Source organism: Clarias gariepinus, chromosome 1 (genome assembly GCF_024256425.1).
Source record: "Clarias gariepinus isolate MV-2021 ecotype Netherlands chromosome 1, CGAR_prim_01v2, whole genome shotgun sequence".
NCBI classification, from domain to species: domain Eukaryota; kingdom Metazoa; phylum Chordata; class Actinopteri; order Siluriformes; family Clariidae; genus Clarias; species Clarias gariepinus.
The window spans coordinates 7,939,926-7,966,367 of record NC_071100.1 but is presented as its reverse complement, the minus strand read 5'-3'; the positions used below and the strand labels follow the sequence as shown (position 1 = coordinate 7,966,367).

General features: G+C 39.0%; 1 protein-coding gene across 1 annotated transcript; it reads left to right on the top strand.

Moving 5' to 3' along the window:
• Positions 1-93: 93 nt before the first annotated feature.
• Positions 94-14,514, top strand: LOC128511805 (B-cell receptor CD22-like). Its single transcript, XM_053484831.1, has 5 exons — positions 94-175; positions 8,808-9,098; positions 10,337-10,648; positions 13,849-14,124; positions 14,510-14,514. The coding sequence occupies exons 1-5, from the start codon at positions 94-96 to the stop codon at positions 14,512-14,514; spliced, it is 966 nt and encodes a 321-aa protein (XP_053340806.1).
• The last annotated feature ends 11,928 nt before the right edge of the window (positions 14,515-26,442 follow it).

Below are 26,442 nucleotides of genomic sequence, written 5' to 3'. Positions count from 1 at the left end.
CCACTATAAACCTGGAGTGCATTAGTACATACAGTAGATATACAGCACAGCACAACATTTACGTATACTGTGTGTAATTACTTTCAGAGAGTCATGGAATTGGAGGCCAATCAAGTGCCACATGAAATTATCTATGTTGACGAGGCTGGCTTCAACTTGGCGAAAAGGCGTCACCGTAGGAGAAACATAATAAAGCAAAAGGCCACAGTTACCGTGCCGGGCCAGAGAGGAGCTAACATCACCATATGCGCCGCAATCTCCAACAATGGTGCACTCCTGCATAAATGTCAGATTGGCCCCTACAACACAAACCATCTTCTGCTGTTTTTAGAAGACCTGCATGAAAGACTGGTGCCAGAGGTAGAAAGGGGACAGGTGGGAGACCCCTTGCCAATATATGTTTTCACATGGGACAATGTGGCATTCCACCATTCCTGTGCAGTCACAGCCTGGTTTGACATCCATCCAAGGATGATGTCCCATTTCCTTGCCCCTTACTTCCCTTTCCTCAACCCCATTGAGGAGTTCTTCTCAGCCTGGAGATGGAAGGTTTTTTGATCATTGTCCACATGACCAAAGGTGAATCCCAATTCTACCCCTTACCCCTACACTTAGCCCTACCCCTCCGTTTGGCGCGTTCACGTGAAGGGGTAGGGGTGTCTCATTTCTCTTTAGGTTGGAGGGGTAGGGGTAAGGGGAAGGGCCAGATAGCCCTCGAAACGAAGATTTTTCGGGACCTCACTTCAAACGAAGAGCTAACGAAATTTTCAAGATGGCCGCTCACTCGAGCAAGCAGACCCGTAAATTTAAAGATTTTTTGCCATTAATAAGGATTTTTATGACAAGTTTTGATTATATGTATATTAATTTTAGTCTTGTGTTTGTGTTTATGGTGATGTTTTGTAAAAAAACGTTTGCAAAAAAACCGCTAAAGTTTGCAAGCGGATAGCGCCGATTGCGCAATATTACAAAAATATATTTTTATGTCATATACACTTTACTACATGCTACAAACAAATATGAAAGTTCAGTAGCACGGCAGTTTGCCGAGCTTTTGATAACGCATTGTTTGTTTTGCTTACGGCCATACTGTATGTGTACATGTAAATGAACGGATACGTATGATGACGTATAACAGTGTTGTAGTGGTGTCTCATTTCTTAGGGGAAATATTTTAACCCTTCCCCTTTCCACTTCGTTTCAAGGGACAAGGGGAAGGGGCGAGGGGTAGGGGAAGGGGTAGGGGAAGGGGTAAGGGGTAGAATTGTGGATGCTGCATGCCAGGACATGACAGTTAATGTGGACAAATGCAAAAGACCGGGCAGAATAAAGATTACTTTTTGTTTTAATTATAATTCGGTGCCTTTACTGTTTGTATTAATTGCAGTAATGTCCTTTTGCAAATAAAGTCTGTACTGCAGCCGTGCTGTGTCTGTAGCTGCTCTGCGATTGTCATTCACTTTTTTGTATTGAATTTCTGCAGCAATAGAAATTCTGCAGTTACTTAACCCAACAAAACACAAATGTACAAAGGCTTCAAATATAAGGGCAGACCTGACACATAAAATAATGCAGTTTCTGTCATTTCAGCTGATCATAGTGTCTTTTTATGATTGACTAAATGTTCCTGTTGGAAGAGAACATGTGTTACTGTTTTGAATAATTATTTGATTTTAAAACATGTTTGCAGTGTCTAGCTAGACATAGTGTACTGTGGTAGTTTATTATTGTATTTTGAAAATCAGTTTTTGGGTTTAGTTTACAATGTTGGATTTTGAGCATGAAATTAACCGTTTTGCCAATTGTGTGTTTTAGGTGTGATGGTGGGTTAAGAGTTTGGGCAACTTGTTAAATGTTTTGAAAAAACTGTCATAGCGATTGTAAAAAACTGTAAATTTAATTTACTATTATGATCTGTATAGAGAATAAGTAAGTTTACTCTTATTCACACTAATACTAAAACAATGCAATATTAAATACTAATACTACTACTACTACTACCACTAATAATAATAATAATAATAATAATGTGTAATTACCAAGGACTTTAAAAAACCTACAGCAAAAAAAAAAAAAAAAACCCATGCGTCGCATTAGTCTTGTATACAGACAGGGCAGTGTCAAAGGGCTGAGAACAGAGACAAGTTGGCTGCTGTGGTTTTGCTTCTGTTCTATCTATTTAGCAATGTGGTTTAAGCAAAAGGGATGTGAAAGTGCTAAAGTTGGTAGACTGTATTCTAATGATCATTACTGTACGTGCATGTTATTCACAAGTTCTGACGCGTGTCTTTTGTTACACAGTTTCACTGACGACTTCAGACTTTCGTTGATTTCTTTGTCTCTTGTTTATTTTCAACATCAAAAACAACGGTGTTACAGTTTCTTGCATAAATCCACTGTAGTCACGACAAGTCACTTGCTGTGTTCTGTAGCTTCGATAGATTACAGTTACAACAACTTATTTTACTGTATTCCTTTTAGCTTACTGTCTCACAGGGCAAAGGCTTGTGTGCTCCACACCTTTCTGTATCCTTCCGTGTCTTAACAACAACTACAACTAACGTGCGTGATAGACATGCAGCTACATAACTGTGGGATGATGTCACAGAACAAATTATGAGTATGATACTTAATGCTTAATGCTTAACTAATAAACTGAAATAAGATAAACATAACAACAAATCACAAGAATGAAATATGGCCCTTACATTTCCAGCCCCTAATTGACAGGCAGGAAGACTGACAATTACACACATTTTTTTTTTCTTTTTTTTTTTTCTTTTTTTACAATTGGGCCACAACTTTTACTATTGGATTAAAATTTGAATTAACTTTCTTAACACTTTAAACATTTGTTAACGGTTTAACTTAAGGTATTCATATCGCTGCGTACCAAATGAAAGGAACATGACTACTTTATAAGGTAATTAACAGTCCATTTCACATATGAGGCACAGCTTATCGATGGGTCTTTTCAGGGTACTGGTTTTAGTTTTGACCAGCACAAGTCCTTTTTTATCAGGGAACACTTTCGTGATCCGTCCGACGACCCATGAATTTCTTGGAGAAGACTCATCAATTATTAGAACTACGTCTCCAATCGAGAGGTTTTTTCTCACCTGAGACCATTTTTGGCGCTCCTGAAGCAAGGGCAAGTATTCACGCACCCATCGCTTCCAGAATAGGTCGGCAAGGTACTGAATTTGCTTCCACTTGCGACGTGCGTGAATGTACTCTTTTTTTCAAAAGTCAGGTGGCAAGTTTGGCTGTTTTTTCATCAGCAGCAGGTGGTTAGGTGTCAGGGGTCCCAGGTCTGTGGGATTGTCTGTAGCGGTGGTAAGGGGACGGTCATTCATTATAGCTTCCACCTCGCACAGAAATGTGTGCAAGCTCTCATCGTTTAGTGTTTGTTCTTTTAGTACAGACCTCAAGATTTTTTTAACTGACCTTATCTGCCTTTCCCATATTCCACCGAAGTGAGACCCAGCAGGAGGATTAAATATACATTGTATCCCCTTTTGCATGAGGACGCCTTCAATTTTTGACTGATTCCACTGTTGGATAGCTTTACGCAGTTCAGTCTCAGCGCCTATGAAGTTTGTTCCATTATCACTTCTCATAACTGACACCTGGCCTCTTCTGCACATGAAGCGTCGAATAGCATTTAAGCAGAAGTCTGTATCTAATGACTGCGCGACTTCAATGTGCACGGCTCTTGTTGTCAGACAAGTAAACAATACGCCATATCTTTTAACATTACTTCTACCCCGTTTGACCTCGAAGGGTCCAAAATAGTCTACCCCTACGTTAGTGAACGGCGGGTGATCCGGTGTTATTCTATCACGTGGCAGTTCTGACATTTTTTGTTCACTATTCTTTACTCTGATCTTTCTGCATGTCACACAAGACCTTGTGATATCCATGGACAACAACCAAATCACTCCCTCAACCACTGCCCGCAATCTTGGGGTAACCGTGGACAATCATCTGTCATTTTCCCCACACATCGCTAACCTTACTCGCTCTTGTCGATTTCTTCTTTACAATATCAGAAGAATTCGCCCATTTCTTTCTTCACAGGCTACTCAGGTGCTTGTTCAGTCCCTCGTTATTTCAAGACTGGACTACTGCAACTCGCTCCTGGCAGGCCTGCCTTTGTCCACGATTCGTCCTCTGCAACTGATCCAGAATGCAGCAGCACGACTCGTTTTTAACCTTCCCAAGTTTTCCCACACCACCCCACTCCTCCGCTCCCTGCACTGGCTTCCTGTAGCTGCCCGCATCAAATTCAAAACACTGATGCTTGCCTACAAGGCTAAAAATGGCCCAGCACCCACTTACCTCTCTGCGCTAATTACACCACGAACTGCACCACGTTCCCTCCGATCCTCCAGCACTGCTCGCCTCATCCCACCATCTCTCAGGGATCGAGGGCGGCATTCATCCAGGCTCTTTTCTGTTCTGGCACCTAGGTGGTGGAATGAACTTCCTCTAGATGTCCGTACATCAGAGACTTTGACTATCTTTAAACGACGACTCAAGACGCATCCCCCCCCCCCCAAAAAAAAAAAAAAAAAAAAAAAAACTCAGATGTGTTGGACTAATGGTACTTAGTTATTAACCTAGTTAACCCAGTGTAAGTATGTATCCAATGTTGTAAACATTAAAGCACTTTTTGTAAGTCGCTCTGGATAAGAGCGTCTGCCAAATGCCTAAATGTAAATGTAAATGTAAACTGGACAGAAACTTCCTCACAAGGGAAGTTGCTGTCGGAATCCAGTATTTCTGCCGCAATTTTGAAAGCATATAATTCCTTCCACAATGTCCGACCTGTTCGTGAGTGTTTCTTAAGATTCACCCACCGTTCACTAACGTAGGGGTAGACTATCAAAAGCTTGCTCCACCGCAGAAATGAAGATAAGTGATTTAAGAGTGTGAACGTGGAGTGAAGAGCCCGCGTGCGATTCAAAAACGCGCATCGACTGCCAACGAGCAACCGAAGCCGAAAGCGAGAAGAGGACTTGCCTGCCTTAAACTTTACCATGTCACACGGCGAGGACAACGTCGCTATCGCCGAATCTGAGCAGGTGATGGTGCTCGACGAAAACGATTCTCCAGACAAGCTTTTGACTTTACATGTACATGCATGTTATTCACAAGTTCTGACGCATGTCTTTTGTTACACAGTTTCACTGACGACTTTAGACTTTCGTTGATTTCTTTGTCTCTTGTTTATTTTCAACATCAAAAACAACGGTGTTACAGTTTCTTGCATAAATCCACTGTAGTCACGACAAGTCGCTTGCTGTGTTCTGTAGCTTCGATAGATTACAGTAACTACAACTTATTTTACTGTATTCCGTTTAGCTTACTGTCTCACGGTCAAAAGCTTGTGTGCTCCACACCTTTCTGTATCCTTCCGTGTCTTAACAACAACTAACAACTAACGTGCGTGATAAACATGAAACTGCATAACTGTGGGGGAGATGTCACAGAACAACTCATGAAATGATGTCACAATACAAATTATAAGTATGATACTTAATGCTTAATGCTTAACTAATAAACTGAAATAAGATAAACATAACAACAAATCACAAGAATGAAATATGGCCCTTACAATTACTATACTGAAAAATAAAAATACTGTGCTAAATGATGTTTAAATTCAAAAGTCAAATATTTCAGCACACTATTAATTTAAGCTAGATTGTGTGCTATAGTGACTACTGGGGACAAAATGTGTGCAATAGATGTAGTAGGTGTGTATTCATTATGGACACTATTTATTAGCACATGTTTTTTTTTAATATTAGAAGTAATTTAGCTTCATGAAATATTTGTAGTCCACCATACAGTACATGCAGAATGTTCTTCCTCGAAAGGAAGTGCATATATCAAAAGTAGATTATCTCCATAAAGGTTTATACTTCAATTTAATCAAATGTTTACAATCACAAGAACAAAAGAATGAATTGTATACTAGCACATTTCGAATTTAACAGCATAACAAGTTTCCCCAAGAAACAAATAACAGGGCAATGGGAGCTTGGGCAATTTTTTTATTTTAATTTTTTTTTTATTTGCTCATGTGAGAATTTTTTTTATGAAGATTTATGTTTTTTTTTTTTTTTATTAACATGACCTATGATCTGTCACTTTCAACACAAAATTCATTCCCTACATGTCACATACTTCTCTCTAACAACATGCTTGTAACTGTAACACTCATGCAGTAGGTTGCAAGCTCGAGCATTAAGTTGGCTGCGAAAGACAGTTCAGTGTTAATTAACTGTCAATGAATGGAAAGTATTCAATATTTATTAATTTACAAACAAATTCTTAGATATGTTTATGCCATGTCTATATCTGATCTCACGGCAATGAGGAGGGGGGGGGGGGGCATCAAATTATAAACAAAGAAACAATACACACATTACCATTTTAATGAAACATTTATTTGCCAAATTTGACAAGACATAAACTCTAAACTTAAACTGGTTTACTTTGCAAATGACACGTAACAAGATCATGAACAGAGAGCTGGATTTATCTTATTAGTAAACAGTTTCAGAAACAATACTTCTGCCACAAGTATTATACAGTTAACATGTGGAAAGGAGACTTTTGTATTAGAATCTAATGAGTCACATTTTACATCTGAAAGATTGCACACCTTCAGCTTCCTGCAAACTGTGGGATCCATACAAATGTGTGTGCAGACCTTCTCAGGTCTTAATGAAGCAATGACAGTCTAAAGGAAGACAGGACACATACAGTATGTTTGATCAACAGTATCATGCTTTACTTGATAAGGATCAAAATTCCTTTTTTCTTTGTTACTATAAAGTCTACCAGACTGGTAAAATAGTACTTCTGTTCAAATACATACTTTTTGGACTAATATACATCACACTGATCTATAAGTGGTGTTCAAGTCAAAGCAGTACTTGTGATGAAACGAAGATGTACTGACGACTGCTTTGATCACCAAAGGCATTTTGCTCTTGCAGAACCATGCACAACCTCATATATAGAGAAAAAAATAGAGAGAGAAATAAAGGGAGCTTTTACTCTAAGTGTGTTCTGTTATTCTGCACAAAGGTCCTGCTTTGACTTGAGTGTCCCTTGTACTGTACATTTCTTTGTCCCTTGTATAAAAAATGATACCCAACTTTATTTATGCATTACTATCAACTTTATCAATTTTTTACTTTAGTTAATGGAAAATCTCGTATATTCGAATGGAAAACTTGGTGAAGTAAATTAAATCATGGTTTGAAATATTTAACCTTACCTATAATTCAAACCATGTTTTAATTTATTTCACCAAGGGTAAAGTAAAGTAAAGATTATAACACCCTTGATGAGAAAAAGGTACTGAATCTAGATAAACTACATTATCTCTCTCAAGGATAGAAAGCACAAGAGGCGTTGAAGTTAAAACCTCTACTGCGTCAGCTGGTCAGTCATAAGGGGTCAAAGATGCAGATGGTTTATACTTGTACTTTCATAAAGGAAGTCATGGTTGTGACTAAATATCTGGCTGCTGAAGTCAGACTCCACAGTCTGTATTGAAACAGAAATGAAGTAACAAAACCATTTTACTGCTAAATGCACATAACTGACAATCAAAATCATGAAGTAAAACTAAAAACACCACCTGATCTTCGCTCCTAGTGCCACGTTTTTGTGGAGTTAAACAAAGAAAACAGGAACATAAAAAATATTACTAGGATAGAAATTACTTTTTCTATCCAATTACAGTGAAACCTCGGATTACGAGCATAATTCATTCCAGAAGTGTAAAAAATAGTGTAAAAAATAATTAATAAAGCAAATTAACCTGCCCTTTACCTTTTAAAAAAGTAAAAATAAATTCCGACAGATAAGTGTTTCCGTTTATGCGTGCAGGCGCTGTGTGTGTGTGGGTGTGTGTGCATGCGTGTGTGTAATGTGTGTGCACATTAACGGAGAGACTCTGAAAAATTAGCAAGGAGCATCGCTAGTTACACTCACGTAAGTGCATACTAACGGAATCACTGCTGTAAAGTAAAAAAAAAACGAACCTGCACTTTATCTTTGAAAAGAATCGCGACAGAGCAGAGCGGTGTTTCTGTGTAAGGCAGAGAGTGTGCGTCCATGTGTGTGTGTGTGTTGGTATGAGTAAATGAGCATGGTGTCAAATTACGCGCGTGCACACTGTCATTGGGTTTACCATTCACGCTACACAGGGCTAACTGCTTCAGTTAACTGCAGTGTCCAAGCAGCTGTAAGGGTCCTCCACTAGAGGTCACTGTTTTTATTTTGTAGTTTTTGTTGGCCGACTCAGTTTCCCAGCAGGCACCTCGGTCAGGTGATGCAGTGAAATTTTCTGATTTTCTTTTCTTGTTCTCTTTAAGTGCTGATTTTGCTTATACCAGTAACACTTTCCCAAGGTAATTATAAACAATTATATTAATTTGTTTATTTTTATTGTTTTTTATGTAAACATGTCTGATTTGAATTCTAAAATGTTGCTTTGTACAATATCAAGCAGAGTTTTTCAATTTGTTTTGGTTACTGTTTAATGGCTGTAAAAACTGAATATAATTTTCATTTTTTGGTTAATTTAACATGTGAAGTGAATCATTAATTTGATTGGAAATTAAGCATAGTGAACAATGTGGGGGATTCAGTTCTTGTCTCCAGTGTGCATCTGTTGATATCTTGTACTATACTACAAAAAAAAAGTGTCTCTGTGTAATTGGAAACATTGTATTATTATTATTATTATTATTATTATTATTATTATTATATTTTAATAGTGAATCCTAAAGCTGTGGTGTCCATAAAACCTGATAAACATGTGTTCACTTGTGAGAGAGTTACTCTACGATGTGATGTAAATGAGGGAGGAGACACTGAGTGGACATACAGCTGGTACAGAAATAAAGACAAAATCCATGCGGAGGGAGATAGATTCAGTGCAGGCAGCACAAAGCGGGAAGTCAGTATTATATGTATAATAAAGGCTGACAGTGGTGACTACACCTGCAGAGGACAAAGTGGCTTTCAGAGCTCAGAGGTCAGTGATGCTGTTACACTGAGTGTATCAGGTGAGTCTGTGGCAACATCTGAATTTTACATTTTTACACTTACAATATAAATGTGCTGATAAAACTGTATAATTCATTAGATGCTGATATGAGGTCTTTCGAAAGAGTAAAGATTTTAAAACATTAAAAAAATTAATGAATGATAAATTCGTAATTATCCTGGCTCTAAAATATGTTGAGTCATATTTATGTTGTACAGGCATGTTATTCCACAAAAGCTGACGCGTATCTTTCTTATTGAACTGGTTTACTCATGACTCGGACGTCCATGAATTCTTTGTCTCTTCGTTTATTTTTTAACGTCAAACGTTCAACACTTTTTACAGTTTTCTTGCATAAATCCACTATGGTTACAACAACTTATTTGCTGTATCTTATTACGTTTTTTTGATTACGGTCAAAAAGCTTGTGTTCCCCACAACTTCTGTTTCCTAAAAACTTCTACCATGCGTAATAGACATGCAACTACGCAATTATGGAATGACGTCACAGAACAACTTACGATTATCATAAATGAATGCTTAACTAATAAACTCTAAATAAACACAACAACAGAATGCTAAAAAATGAAATATGTCATATGTCATTAAGAAGACGTTTTATAAAATATTTTATTTACATTTACATTTACTGTAGGCATCTGGCAGACACTCTTATCCAGAGCAACTTTCAAAAAGTGCTTTAAAGTTTCTGTCACTAGATAAATACTTACACTGGGTTACTAGGTTACTAACTAAGTGCCATCAGTAAAACAGTTAGAAACAGATTTTTTTGTTGTTTGTTTGCTTATTTATTTATTTATTTATTTTTGTTTTGTTCTGGGCATTATTGAAAAAACATACATCTTAAGTCGTCGTTTAAAGTTTAGTTGTAAATATAATTTTCCTATAGGTTATGCATTTCAGACATGAACCTAATGTAAATACTTTGTATTATTAAGTTACATTTATATTTAATAACTAGTTGTGCCTGTGACTTTGTTTATGTGGAATACCTCAAAAAAGTTTACCTCAAAAAACTAAACAAAATAGGTTATGAAAATATGTATGTGTAAGCCAAGTCAAGTTATAAGTAGGTACAACAAAACTTTTCACAAATATCTTTAATGTAAATACAGGTCAACTTTACAGTTTTATTATGTATAGATTGTAATTGTGGTTTTGTCTTTGGGTGGCGTGACATTTTGATTGTGATTGTGTAAATATATTTACTTAAATGATGTATTTCTTGTGCAACAGAAACACCACAGGCAGTACTGAGTGTATCTCCACAAAGCTGGGTGACTGAAGGAGACCCAGTGACTCTAAACTGTGAGGTTACAGACTCCTCTACAGGCTGGACATTCAGCTGGTACAGAGATGTTCCCTACAGTGACAATAATGGACAAGTCAGGTATAGGGCTGTGCCTCTTCCAGACAGCAGATCTGAAGGCAATTACAGTCTCGGTCCTGCTGCTATTAAACATACAGGAGTTTACTTATGCAGAGGAGAGAGAAAAGATCGAGCCCTTAAGACATTTTACAGCGATCTACAGCCACTGTGGATAACTGGTGAGAAGCAAAACATAACTGGTGTCTAAATGTGTATGTTATTTTTTAAACAACAAAGTACAGTGGTACTTTATAGTGTGTATCTAACCATTTGTGTCACTGTTAAGGGTGTCACACAAGAAACTGAAAGGAAATATTTAAAGCCTAAAGTAAATGGAAAAGACCTTTCTCTTCAAACTTTGCTTTCTAACTGTTTCAGGCAACACCGTTCTCCAATAAAGTGTTAGCTCTTCATTTTTTTCCTGCCATGTTTCAGGATGCTGAACATCTAACATCCCCCCTGTTTAACCAAGCCACCGAGACTTTTGCCCCTTTCGGAGAAACTGGCAGTGTGGAAGCTACTGCAAAGTATATCTCCTTGGGTACTAAGCACTATAGAGAGAAGCTACAGGATTCAGTTCTTGCATCACCCTCCACGTGGTCTCCACTTTCCCATAGAACATGTTCCCCTACCAGATAGAGTCAGGCTACTACAGTCGGTATTTCTTGGTTTCCAAGAGGAACGGGGGGCTGCGTCCAATTTTTAGATTTTCTTAGAGGTTCCTGAGGTTCGCTTTTGGGGGCGAAGCTTACCAGTATAGGGTTCTTCCATTTAGCTCTCTCACCCACACGACTGGCTGGCCCAGTCTCAGTAGCTAGCGCTCCAACATCAGGATGTCGTCGTAGCTTATTTTTGTTTCTTAGGATTGAGACCCAACGCCATGAAAAGCGTGCTCTCTCCTGTTCAGAGGACAATATATTTGGGTGTCACATGGGATTCGATCGTAAGGTGGGCACAGCTGTCTCCCGCTCGTTTCGAATCCATTCTTAACACCCTCAAGGAATCAAGCTAGACCAGAAAGTGACTATTCATCACTTTCAGAGATCTTTAGCGCTCATGGCAGCTGCATCCACGGTCAAAATTGCCCTTTACATTTCAGGGAGCAGATGTGCTGTCCAGTCAAGCTTTGACACACACGGGAATGGAAACCCCACCCCGAAGTAGCAGTCAATCTGGGAGAGATTTCATGTGGCAGAGGTGGACCTCTTTGCCTCGCAAGAAACAGCAAATGTCCCCTTTACTACTCTCTGTCTCTTCCAGCTCCCCTGGGTCTGGACGCCTTGGCCCGTACATGGCCCAGATTACGCCTTTATGCGTTTTTCTCGATAGCTCTGCTCCCGGGAGTCTTGGCGAGGGTCGTCAACAGGGTTTGCGCCTCTTACTGATAGTGCCCCACTGGCCGACCAGAGTGTAGTTCTTAGATCTAATATCTCTCCTCGATGGCTCACCGTCGGTGATTTCAGTGAGGAGGGATCTTCTGTCTCAGGTGCAGGGGACAATATTACCTCCCCGCACTGAGCTTTGGAATCTTCACGTTTGGCCCCTGAACGGGACCAACTAAGTCAAGCTGGTCTTCCAGCCAGCGTAATTAAGACTATTCTAAGTGCTAGGGCTCTCTTCAGTAGAAGAGCTTATGCCCTCAAATGGAATATATTTGAAAGTTGGTGCATGACAAAACATGTAGACCCAGTCAACTGCCGAATTGTTTCAGTGCTGGAGTTTCTGCAGGAAAAGTTGTCCTCGGGCTTGTGCCCTAGGACTCTCAGAACATACGTAGCCACTATTTCATCCTGCCACATTCTGATTGATGGGGTTTCCATGGGAAAGCACCCTTAAGTTGCCTGTTTCATTCGTGGAGCTAAACAGTTGAGGCCACACACTAGAGCCACTACCCCTTTGTGGGATTTATCTATCGTGCTCGCAGGTCTAAGTGACAATCCTTTCGAACCACTAGAGTCAGCACCTGTCAGGTTTCTGACCCTTAAGATGGTTTTCTATGGCCATTACCATTCTGAAGAGAATTGGAGATCTGCATGCCTTGTCAGTCTCCCCATCCTGCCTAGACTTTGCCCCTGGGCTAGTCAAGGCTATTTTGAATCCTCACCCGAACTATCTTCCAAAAGTTCCATTCTCAACTATGCACCCTGTTGTTCTTGAAGCTTTCTGTCCTCCAACTTTTACAGCTCCGGAGCAGGAGAGACTTCACTTAATGTGTCCAGTAGGTGCTCTCCAGATTTACGTCCACCGCACCAGCCAGTGGTGTAAGTCAGAGCAGCTTTTTATATGCTATGGGGGCCGCAACCGGGGGGTGGCCGCCACTACACAGACCTTGTCACACTGGGTAAAAGATGCTATTGCCCTCTCCTATAAGGCGCATGGGCTCACTTCGCCTCTAGGAATTAGGGCTCATTCAACCAGGGGGATCGTCCCATCTATTGCGCTGGAAATAGGTATTCCCCTTCAGCAAGTGTGCGATGCGACAGGTTGGTCCTCTCAGCACATATTTGTTAGATTTTATAGTCTGGATCTTCATGCTACTCCAGGCTCACAGGTCCTCGAGTCAGCCTCCCAGAGATAGTTCTGAGACCTCCTTGGCCTTTGTGTGCACACGCTATACAACCTTGGGGGTCCAGACACTTGCAGTGCGGCAGCGTTGGTATTCATGTTCCCATAGCGTTTTCACGCAGCATCGAGTGTAGCCTTTGAAAGGGAATGTCTTAGGTTACTTTACTGTAACCCTGTTCCCTGATAAGGTGGGAACAAGTGCCAATGCCGCACTGCCTACGTGACTCGACGTCTCTTCAGACAAAATCGATCTGAGGAATGTTTCCGGTTCACTCCTATTTATAACCTGCAGGTGCATCTCATCAGATGACGTCACCCGACCTAGGTTATATAAGCCAAAGATTTGGCGTGTTTGATACACACATGCTTCACAACCGGCAACACAAAAGGATGTTTCCCATAGCATTTTCACACAGCATCAAGTGTAGCCTTTTCAGGGAACAAGGTTACAGCAAAGTAACCCAAGACGATTTATTGGATTGCTTTTATTAATTGAATAAAAACATATATATTTTTTGGCTCATTCATTTAATTGCATTCATTTTATTGTTTTAGGTCACATTCATGCAAAAATGTAGAAACTTTAATGGGTTCACAAACTTTCAGTCGCCACTGTAACATTGTTCCAATCTGTTAAATAAGCACTTAGGTCTCATAGGTCACCCTTTAGAGGAACAACAGGCTTCTCTAAAGGTCCCTGCGCTGTCCTGCTATTTCTCTTTAAATATCCTTGTTTAATTACATGAGTGCTATGCATAGTGCAAGTTATTCAAGTAATAATAATAATACATGTGAATTATAATGTGTGTTTAAGGGGAATCTCCTCCAGTGTCTCTAATAATCAATTCCAACAGAACTGAACACTTCACTGATGATTCTCTTTCACTGAGATGTGAGGACCAGAGTCACTCTACTGGATGGGTAGTGAGACATTACACTGATAAATGGGGCTTGTCAACTTGCTTTCAATCAGGATCAGTTACAGGATCTGTATGCAAAATTAGCTCCCTCTCCACATCCTACACTGGAGTTTACTGGTGTCAGTCTGAATTTGGGGAATCCGGTAATCCTGTTAACATTACAGTGCATGGTGAGTCTTCGTGTAATGTGTTTATTGTTAAATAAAAAGGAAAATTTTTAGTTACAGAATATTTCGAACTTAACTGCATTATCTCAGTAATGTTTTGTAAGTGTACTTAATGTTTTAAATAACTAGAGAGAGAGAGGAACGCCACTGAAAAGCTGGGTCTCAGTCAGGAGTGAGAATTTATTTATTTATTTATTTATTTATTAATGTATAAATGCAACTATGGATTTTGTGCAACTTTATGCAACCATTGTCTTGAACTCGAGATCTTTATATAAGGCAACCTCCGGTGTTTTATTTATGTGAATCTGTGTACAATATGCCATACACAAACACACATGTTGTTTTGCATATGTGTGCACAACTTTTTTAACTGTTTTTACTGAAGTTTGAGATAAATAATATAAATAATAATATAAACTATTATTATGTTTTAGGTCCATCACAGGTAGAAGCTCCATTCTCAGTGCTTATGCTAATCATTAGTGTATTGACGACCTTTCCATATATACTGGTGACCATCATTCTGCTGATCAAATGTTACAGAGGTCAAGGTAATAACCCTTTCAGTATGTTTTACATAAACAGTATAGAAAATTAGACTTTAATTGCAAGCATAACAAGCTTTTATGCCAGGTCATTAGAACATAAGCACATTAAGATTCAATTTATTTATAGCACAGTTAGTTAGGAATTTGGAGTCAGAGCACAGGGTCGGTCAGGATACAGCACCCCTGGAGCAGATAGGATTGAATGCCTTGCTCAATTTCTCAACAGTGGCAACTTGCCAGCATTGGAGCTTGGACCCCCGACCTTCTGATCAGTAACACATGTGGGCACATATGTTACAAACACACACAGACGGAGCAAGGAAAACAGGCAGGGAATAAAAGCCATGGGCAATATAAAAGAAGTATGATTACTCACAGATCAAAGATTGTTCTCTTTCATTTACATTTATGGCATCAGCTGCCCTTATACAGAGTAAATTACAGATGTTTACTATCAATAAATACATCCTGACACAAAGTCACAAAGTTACAGTCTAAGAATATTATAGGAAAAATATATTATTATTATTATTATTATTATTATTATCTGGGTAATCAGACTTTTTACCCAACTGTATTCACTCTGTGCAACTTTAAACATCCAGGTAAAAAAAAATGTCAGAAAAAAAAGAAAAGAATCACTAACTTGAAAAGAATTACCCCATCCAAAAATGACTTTGATGAATGACTCAATTAGGTGAATCCAATCACCTTCTCAATGGCCTCATGAGCATTTCAGTCTCTGGATACAAAAAAAATATTAATTTAAAGGCTTTATTACTGCCCAGGAGCATGGTAAAGTCTATTATTAAGACTTTCACTTGGTTGTTCAAAGTTGAACTAAATAAATACAGCTAAAAAACTAAGTGAACTCATGGACAAGTTTCAGGATGTATTCTCCTCCAATCCAGATCTCACCCACTTGATCCACCATGAAATCAAAAATGCCTCCTGGAATAATAAATGACTATTCCCTGGTTTTTCCCATTCTGCTGGGGGTTTGATTAGGCCATGTAACAATTTCTGATAGTTGAATCAAATCTCTAAATTTGATAGCTACCCCCTGCAAAAAAATGTATGAGCTGATGGAATGATTGAGAAGATTCTGCTTCATATCTACCTTGGACCTGACCAGAGGTTAATGGCAGGTGGCCTTGATTTCCAACACCAGACCCTAAACTGCAGTACAAAGGGTCACTTTCTAGAACAGGGTTCTTCCCTTCTGCCTCCTTGGAGATCAAACTATCCATCCACCTAGTTCCACTGGTAGCTGGACATAAAACTGCAAGGGTTTTATTCAATTAATAAAAGCAATCCAATAAATTATCTCGGGTTACTTTGCCATAACCCTGTTCCCTGAAAAGGCTACACTCTATGCTGCTTAAAAACGCTATAGGGACATCTTAAAGGAGGATGAGAAAGATGAAACACTTGTATCACACACTGGTTTCTCTCTTTGCAGGAATACCCATTCTATTTGCAACACAGATGAAAATGACCCAATGTGTGAAACCTTTTTTCCAAGCCAGAATATAATTAATATGGGGTTACTGTACCTCGCCCTTGCCTGTGGGTAAAACCCCAGCAGTAAGATGGGAGTTCCAGTAGTTTTCCCTGAATGTTGCCTAGCAATGGTCAAGCATCTCTGGTTGTTGACATTATTTGGTAATCAAGCAATGAACTCATCCAGTATCATGTGTTCCAGAACGTTCTCCAGTTCATCAGATATAATACCACAGCTACCTTTTGCATGCTCTTTATTTGCATGTTTTTCATAATACTTTCTGGGAAGCACCAGCAATGCGGTTTCTCCATGCATTGTAGTTTAACTAGTGGGTGGTATAATTTCGATCAGGGCATTCTTTCTTTCTTTCTTTCTTTTTTTATTTATTTATTTTTCAAACCTTATAAATTTAATTTATTATTTGCTGCTTTATCTTCTAGTGCTGCTGTTTTAAGTCACCAAAACATGCATACAATAGATAAATGAACATACGCTGGGAATAAAAGGCAAAAGACTTAATAAAGCAGGAATGATTATGCACAGGTAGAACATGTTATGGTGGAACGTGTATGTTTTCTAAGACATCTTTTCCTGAAGCACTGTAACTTGTCATTTCAATGTCATTGACAGGCATAAAAAAACAACCACACTTTAAACTGTGTTTAGGCTGAGATCAAATGCAATGTGGTTGCTTTTCTGTCATACACATATTGTAAGCTCATTTCAAGTAACATTTTGTTTTTCTTTTACAGCTTGTACTGAAGAAAGAGTTATGAATGCAGTCATAGAGGAATGAGTGAATTTTTGTCTAAGAGAATGTAATGGTGTTTTAATTGTTGTATTGGGATTTTATAGAAAAACTAATAATATTGATTTAGACATTATCTTAGACATTTTTCCCTGACTGGGTGCATTTTGTTTAAGTCCTGAGTAATCTGAGCATTAAAACCGTTACACTTCAATAAATAAAATAAATTAATTAAAAGAAGATTTTGACAAAGAAAATGAAGTGCCTTTTAATGAAATGTGTCTGTTATTAGAATTAATTCAATTCAAACATGGTGATCAGTTTGGTGTTGTCAGAGGGAACCAGATGTGTTTTCATATTTTCATATTTAGTTTAAAAATTTACTTGTGTGATGAGAATTGTAGGTTAAATGTTTTAATAAAATAAATTCATCATTATCACCTGTTATAACCTGGTTGCATTATTTAAAGTACAGGTACTTTAAACAATGATTTTTTTTTTCTTTTTTTCATTATTTATTGTTTGTTTGTTTTGGTTTTATATTACACTTGTTGTACTTTTAGATAACCATAAAGTGGTACTAAAACTTTTAAAGGCAATTTCTTTTTATTTCTAAAATCAGATTATTGATTATTAAATTGCACAAAATGCAGGGAGCCACTTCACCCATAAGGATTTTCACAGAATGGGAAATATTTTTATTAATTATATTAAATCTTTATACAAAAAAAGCTTACAAAACTAAAACATATTTTATTTGACTTTTCAGTATTTTATTCATTAGAGAGGTAAGCCTGACATTTTAGTACAAAACTTTACTGTTATTTCCATTGTGCTAGCATTTAAAAACACTGCTGTTAGTATTAGTAAAACTAAAGTGTTTATGGTTTATACAATGTAGTCAGTGTTCATGATTGTAACAGCTCACATATGAGATTGCTGCCAGGTTGAAACTGAACTGTATTTCTTTTGTTTGTGGGCTGAATCTTGTGGTTAAAAAGAAATTCTGCATGATTTAGTTTTTTTTTTTTTTTATTGAAAATTCAGTAAGTGCTTTATCCAGGTGATGGATGCTAGGAACAAATGAGCTTGAGGTGGAAATACATCTTGGGTAAGACACCAGTTCATCACAGCACATACTACTGTATATCACACACACGCACACGCACATGCACATTCACCCCCCCAAAAATTATCATTTTAGTGCTTTAACGTTATAAATAATAAATAACGTTATAATAAATAAGACCTTTAGGGAGTTGATCATCTTATGCAATAGAAGTTTGTGTCTTAATCATTTTACTATTGATAAAAATTTTGTTGTTTTTTGGCTATAGTTACACCTCAAAACAAACATTTTAAAGTATTTTTACAAATGTATGGCTTGACTGCAAAAACATTTTACACTTTATACCCTTTTATCACTTCTCATCTCAGCATCATTTTACTTTATGACATGATATGTAAATATCATAAATTTGGCAATGTCCAAAAAAAAAAAAAACTTGGAGCTTGATAAAAATCAGTAATAGCCAACGACTAACATTTCTTCACCGATAGCATTAACTGATCTCTTAACTCATGGTCCGTAATGTCTATTGGGCATACATGCAACAGGAATGACCCCTGGAGGGCGCTCTTAACCTTCATGCACTTCTTTGCTGGTATTGTTCATTTAATTCTGTTTGTCGATTCATTGTCTACTTTTATCTAAACATCTCTAAATGTAAAAAGCTCTGTTTAGTTTACTGTTACCCACACTAAAAAAAAACCTATATAAACATATGTTTTAATATAGGTTTTCATATAGGTTTTTAATATATGTGACATATATAAAATTGGCCGTTTTTCTATATTATATATACAGTGGTGTGAAAAACTATTTGCCCCCTTTCTGATTTCTTATTCTTTTGCATGTTTGTCACACTTAAATGTTTCTGCTCATCAAAAACCGTTAACTATTAGTCAAAGATAACATAATTGAACACAAAATGCAGTTTTTAAATGAAGGTTTACGTTATTAAGGGAGAAAAAAAACTCCAAATCTACATGGCCCTGTGTGAAAAAGTGATTGGCCCCCTTGTTAAAAAATAACTTAACTGTGGTTTATCACACCTGAGTTCAATTTCTGTAGTCACCCCTAGGCCTGATTACTGCCACACCTGTTTCAATCAAGAAATCACTTAAATAGGAGCTACCTGACACAGAGAAGTAGACCAAAAGCACCTCAAAAGCTAGACATCATGCCAAGATCCAAAGAAATTCAGGAACAAATGAGAACAAAAGTAATTGAGATCTATCAGTCTGGTAAAGGTTATAAAGCCATTTCTAAAGCTTTGGGACTCCAGCGAACCACAGTAAGAGCCATTATCCACAAATGGCAAAAACATGGAACAGTGGTGAACCTTCCCAGGAGGGGCCGGCCGACCAAAATTACCCCAAGAGCGCAGAGACAACTCATCCAAAAGGCCACAAAAGACCCCAGGACAACATCTAAAGAACTGCAGGCCTCACTTGCCTCAATTAAGGTCAGTGTTCACGACTCCACCATAAGAAAGAGACTGGGCAAAAACGGCCTGCATGGCAGATTTCCAAGGCGCAAACCACTTTTAAGCAAAAAGAACATTAAGGCTCGTCTCAATTTTGCTAAAAAACATCTCAATGATTGCCAAGACTTTTGGGAAAATACCTTGTGGACCGACGAGACAAAAGTTGAACTTTTTGGAAGGTGCGTGTCCCGTTACATCTGGCGTAAAAGTAACACAGCATTTCAGAAAAAGAACATCATACCAACAGTAAAATATGGTGGTGGTAGTGGGATGGTCTGGGGTTGTTTTGCTGCTTCAGGACCTGGAAGGCTTGCTGTGATAGATGGAACCATAAATTCAACTGTCTATCAAAAAATCCTAAAGGAGAATGTCCGGCCATCTGTTTGTCAACTCAAGCTGAAGCGATCTTGGGTGCTGCAGCAGGACAATGACCCAAAACACACCAGCAAATCCACCTCTGAATGGCTGAAGAAAAACAAAATAAAGACTTTGGAGTGGCCTAGTCAAAGTCCTGACCTGAATCCTATTGAGATGTTGTGGCATGATCTTAAAAAGGCGGTTCATGCTAGATAACCCTCAAATAAAGCTGAATTACAACAATTCTGCAAAGATGAGTGGGCCAAAATTCCTCCAGAGTGCTGTAAAAGACTCGTTGCAAGTTATCGCAAATGCTTGATTGCAGTTATTGCTGCTAAGGGTGGCCCAACCAGTTATTAGGTTCAGGGGGCAATTACTTTTTCACACAGGGCCATGTAGGTTTGGGTTTTTTTTTCTCCCTAAATAATAAAAACCATCATTTAAAAACTGCATTTTGTGTTTACTTGTGTTATCTTTAACTAATAGTTAAATGTGTTTGATGATCAGAAACATTTTGTGTGACAAACATGCAAAAGAATAAGAAATCAGGAAGGGGGCAAATAGTTTTTCACACCACTGTACATATATGCGTACATATATGTGTACATATATACGTGCATATATATAGGTACATGTATTCACGTATATATGAACGCATATATGTATGCATTACTAAAATCTAGGTAAACATATAGGTGCACATATGCACACATATATACATGCATACATGTACCTATGTGCATATATGCACCTATATTTTACCTAGATATTAGTAAAATTATTAAAATCCATAGCTGCTAGACAACATAAATAAAAGCCCAACATTTAGAAATTTGATTATTTTTATTTTCTTAAGAACAATCAAATAGTAAAAGAACAAAAATATAGTACAAGAACAAAAATAAGAAAAAACTGAACAGAAAGAAAAAAATATATTTTGAGGACCTTCTCAGCTTCGTGAGCTTTGAATTGATAGATGTGCCTGTCTGCCCTCGGGTGGCTGCCGGCCACTTCTTCAATGTAGCATCTAGAGAAGACAGAAATAATAAGACAGTATAATAATAATAAATAATAATTTATTAAAACTTCAGACGACAACAATTAGTGCCACAAGGTTATTTGCTACACTATATGTTCTACAAAATAGAGGACTACACACCTTATAGCACAATACCCCAAAAATGTGGCTTTAAAGGAAAGGTAGGATTAAGAGGTGAGCAAGCGATGAATTAGTATATAGGTCCCAAGCAGATACAGTGACAATAATGGGTGCCCTACCTTATGCAGTCTCCAATGCCTAATAAATGCGACCAGCTGCTTCCCATCGCTTCTGGTTGGCTTTCCACCTTAAAGTAATATTTCAAAATTATTATTAAAGGGGGTTAAATGAAGGTGGAGAAAGCAAGAGTTTTTTTATATACACATCACGTTTTCTCGAGGTCCAAGAAAATACAAAAATGGCAAGTAAAAAAGCGATGGCCCGCACACAAACATAATTTATTCCACAGAACATGACTGACTTGTTTTTTTTTTTTTCAAGGACAGAAGAGATTAGGAACATGTTTTGTACCATTCAGGTTGCAGCAAAGTCTCCAAGTCGAAGGTGCCCAGCAGCAGATTCCGAGGTGGCAAGGCGGGCTGCTCTCCACGCTTCTGCCTGGCAAAACACCCCAGAGCCCTTTCAATATGAAAAATAATTTCACATCACAATATTAATTTATTGGCAAATTTTAAAAACTTTTTCATGTTTCATACTGATTCTTGTTTAATGCAACCACGGGGGGGCGCAATCCAGTGTCTTCTTGTGCCAGTCCCAAGTCTGGATAAATGCAGAGGGTTGTGTCAGGAAGGGCATCCGACGTAAAACATTTGCCAAATCAATGATGCGAATCAAGAATATAATTCCCATACCGGATCGGTCGTGGCCCGGGTTAACAACGACCGCCACTGGTGCTGTTGACCTACAGGGTGCTGGTGGAAATTGGGCTACTGTTGGTCGAAGAAGGAGAGGAGGAAGGCGTGTTCGAGAGCAGAGGGAGAAGAGGAAAGGCAAGAGTTTAGGAGTGATAGTAGGGACTTTGAATGTTGGGACCATGACAGGGAAGGGAAGAGAGTTGGTTGATATGATGCAGAGAAGGAAGGTGGATATACTGTGTGTACAAGAGACCAGGTGGAAAGGTAGCAAGGCTAGAAGCTTAGGATCAGGGTTCAAATTGTTTTACCATGGTGTGGATAGGAAAAGAAATGGAGTAGGAGTTATTCTGAAAGAGGAGTTTGTAAGGAATGTTCTAGAGGTGAAGAGAGTATCAGATAGGGTGATGAGTCTGAAGCTGGAAATTGAAGGGGTGATGTTAAATGTTGTTAGTGGTTATGCCCCACAGGTAGGATGTGAGTTAGAAGAGAAGGAAAAATTCTGGAGTGAGTTAGATGAAGTGATGCAGAGCATCCCCAGAGGTGAAAGAGTGGTGATTGGTGCAGACTTCAATGGACATGTTGGGGAAGGGAACAGAGGTGATGAAAATGTGATGGGCAGGTTTGGTCTGCAGGACAGGAATGTAGAAGGACAGATGGTGGTGGACTTTGCAAAGAGGATGGAAATGGCAGTAGTAAATACTTTCTTCCAGAAGAGGCAGGAACATAGGGTGACATATAAGAGTGGAGGCAGAAGCACTCAGGTCGACTACATCTTGTGTCGACGTTGTAACCTGAAAGAGATCAGTGACTGCAAAGTGTTGGTAGGGGAGAGTGTAGCCAGACAACACAGAATGGTGGTGTGTAAAATAACCCTGGTGGTGAGGAAGGCGAAGAGGACAAAGGCAGAGCAGAGGACAAAGTGGTGGAAGCTGAGAAAGGAAGAATGTTGTGAAGTCTTTAGGGAGGAGTTGAGACAGGCTATGGGTGGTCAGGAGGTGCTTTCAGTTGACTGGACAACTACAGCCAATGTGATCAGGGAGACAGGTAGAAGGGTACTTGGTGTATCATCAGGTAAGGGGAAAGTGGACAAGGAGACTTGGTGGTGGAATGAGGAAGTCCAGGAGTGTATACAGGGAAAGAGGCTAGCTAAGAAGAAGTGGGACACTGAGAGGACTGAAGAGAGTAGACAGGAGTACAGGGAGATGCAGAGTAAGGTGAAGGTAGAGGTAGCAAAGGCCAAACAAGGAGCATATGAGGACTTGTATGCTAGGCTAGACAGTAAGGAGGGAGAGGGGGATCTGTACAGGTTGGCAAGGCAGAGAGATAGAGATGGGAAGGATGTGCAGCAGGTTAGAGTGATTAAAGATAGAGATGGAAATGTACTGACAGATGCCAGAAGGGTGATGGGAAGATGGAAGGAGTACTTTAAGGAGTTGATGAATGAGGAAAACGAAAGAGAACAAAGAGTAGAAGAGGTGACTGTTGTGGAACAGGAAGTAGCAAATATTGGTAGAAGTGAGGTGAGAAGGGCGTTGAAGAGGAAGAAGAGTGGAAAGGCTGTTGGTCCTGATGACATACCTGTGGAGGTATGGAAGTGCTTAGGAGAGGTGGCAGTAGAGTTTTTGACAAGTTTGTTTAACAAGATCTTGGAGAGTGAGAGGATTCCAGAGGAATGGAGGAGAAGTGTATTGGTGCCAATTTTTAAGAACAAGGGAGATGTGCAAAGCTGTGGCAACTATAGAGGTATAAAGCTAATGAGCCAGACAATGAAGCTGTGGGAAAGAGTAGTGGAAGCTAGGTTAAGGGTAGAGGTGAGCATTTGTGAGCAGCAATATGGTTTTATGCCTAGAAAGAGTACATCAGATGCAGTATTTGCTTTGAGGATGCTGGCGGAGAAGTACAGAGAAGGTAACAGGGAGTTGCATTGTGTCTTTTTAGATTTAGAGAAAGCGTATGACAGGGTGCCAAGAGAGGAGCTGTGGTATTGTATGAGGAAGTCTGGAGTGGCAGAGAAGTATGTTAGAGTGGTGCAGGACATGTATGAGAGCTGTAAGACAGTGGTAAGATGTGCTGTAGGTGTGACAGAAGAGTTTAAGGTGGAGGTGGGTCTGCATCAAGGATCGGCTCTAAGCCCCTTTTTGTTTGCTCTGGTGATGGACAGGATGACAGATGAGGTAAGACAGGAGTCCCCATGGACTATGATGTTTGCAGATGACATTGTGCTCTGTAGCGAGAGCAGGGAACAGGTGGAGGAAAATTTGGAGAGGTGGAGGTATGCTCTGGAAAGCAGAGGAATGAAGGTTAGCCGCAGTAAGACGGAATACATGTGTGTGAATGAGAGGGACCCAGGAGGATCGGTGAGGCTACAGGGAGCAGAGGTAAAGAAGGTGCAGGATTTTAAGTACTTGGGGTCAACGGTCCAGAGCAACGGAGAGTGTGGAAAGGAGGTGAAGAGGCGGGTACAGGCAGGTTGGAATGGGTGGAGAAAAGTGGCAGGTGTGTTGTGCGATAAAAGAGTATCAGCGAAAATGAAAGGAAAGGTGTACAGGACAGTGGTGAGACCAGCGATGCTCTACGGCTTAGAGACAGTGGCGCTGAAGAAAAGACAGGAGGCAGAGTTGGAGGTAGCAGAGCTGAAGATGTTGAGGTTCTCTTTGGGAGTGACAAGGATGGATAGGATTAAAAATGAGTTCATCAGAGGGACAACCCATGTTAGATGTTTTGGAGATAAAGTCAGAGAGGCCAGATTGAGGTGGTTTGGGCATGTTCAGAGGAGAGATTGTGAATATATCGGTAGAAGGATGCTGAGGTTGGAACTGCCAGGCAGGAGGTCTAGAGGAAGACCTAAGAGGAGATTTATGGATGCAGTGAGAGAGGACATAAAGTTAGTTGGTGTGAGAGAAGAGGATGCAGAGGATAGGGTTAGATGGAGGCAGATGATTCGCTGTGGCGACCCCTGAAAGGGAACAGCCGAAAGACAAAGAAGATACTGATTCTTGTTTAGCTTCCCAATAGTTAATAGGATTTTATGTATAAATGCAGATTAATGATTAAGATATGAAACAGTGTTATAATGGAGCCAAATACATATTAGCAACCATAATCTAAAGCTATCCAAAACAAGGGGAATTACATTGCCTTAAGGCATTAGCGTAGCCACCGGGAAATATCATGTTTGTGCTACATACAGTAAGGCAGCATGTTAGCATGAATTACCTAAACTTTGTAAATGGCATTGAAAGCCAATGTGTCACACAAGCTGACAAGAGCTAGCTGAAGTAAGGAAAATATTTACTGATATTAGTTTAATATTATCAGAATAAGAGTTATATAAAACTCAATAACTTACCCAGTGTGTCCTCATTCTCTCTTTAAAATGCTCCTGTTCGTCGTCAGAGCCACACAGTCTTCTTCTGAGGTAAATGTAAACTCCTCCCACTTTCCAGAACATTCTGAAGAGTTTCCTTGGATGTGTAGTAGCGCGTCTCATCTTCCAAACGTGCAGAAAACTGAATCTATGTGTAAACTCAAGCCTGTCTTTGTGTGTTTTTTTCATGCCGGTGTACGGGGGGCGTGTCCTAGTATGTAAATTACCTGGACTGATTTCCGTATGATTGGCGTGTGGGCGTGTCCTGCCTCGGGTCATTAGCAGATAATGAAGTGCGACAGAAATTCTAAAATTTGGACAGGAGATTTGGACAGGTTGCCAATATATCATTGGACATACATGCAACAGGCAATTTGAGAATGCCAATTTGTCTAATCTGCAGATTAGGCTAACTGAATTCTCAAATTGCCTGTAGTATGTGAGTAAGTGTGTGCTTGTACCCTGTGATAGATTGGCACCCAATTCAGTGTGTGAGTGAATGTGTTTCTTTTGCCTTGTGATGGATTAACACCCCGATTCGGGTGTACCCCGCCTAGTGCCCAGAGTTCCCTGAGCCTCCCATGACCTGTGTACTAAGTACCGCACTGAATCTTGTGCACCACAAGATGGATCCCACACGCAACAGCACACAGCAGTAATCTGTGATACATTTATGAACACAGGATTAAGAAAATGAGCCATTAACACAAAATTTGATCTAATTCTCACTGTAAGTTTTGGGAGACATCAAACTGCCAATTTCAAGTTTAGTCATGTCTAGGTTTACCAAGAACTCCACCCATATACTCTAGATCTGAGTCCAGAGTCAAAACTATAACTCTAAAGATGTGAGGCCCCAGTGCAGTGCTTCTTGAAAGAAATATATTTTTGTATTTTAATATAAAAAGTAAAACTCATATTCAAGATTATTTCCATGTGAATAATATATCAAGCCTTTATTGTTTTACAATCTTTTGCAGCAGGACTTAGCACCTGCCCACGGTACCAAAACTACCACTTTAACTGGTTTGCTCTGTACACACATAGACGCAGTAGTTTTTGTCAAAAGTCTCAACCAAGTATTAGGTGCATAAATGAACATACTTTACAGAAGTTGGACATTTCTGTGTCTGATTTATTATTATTATTATTATTATTATTATTATTGATCTTAGGAAATTTTCTTATTTTAAGGATTTTTTTTCATGAGCTGAAAGGCTTAAAATATTTCACTAAAAATGTGAGAAAAATATGAGAGTAAAATGTTTGAATTAAAAGAAATAACTTTTTCACAATAATCTACTTTTGAAAATGTTTCAGTTTAATGACGT

Bases quoted from the DNA above. Each gene is read 5' to 3' on its own strand.
- LOC128511805 (XM_053484831.1), top strand. From the start codon at position 94: ATGGAATTGGAGGCCAATCAAGTGCCACATGAAATTATCTATGTTGAC. The intron at 176-8,807 runs GTAGGAGAAACA...ATATTTTAATAG, and splicing joins CTTGGCGAAAAGGCGTCACC to TGAATCCTAAAGCTGTGGTG. The intron at 9,099-10,336 runs GTGAGTCTGTGG...CTTGTGCAACAG, and splicing joins TGTTACACTGAGTGTATCAG to AAACACCACAGGCAGTACTG.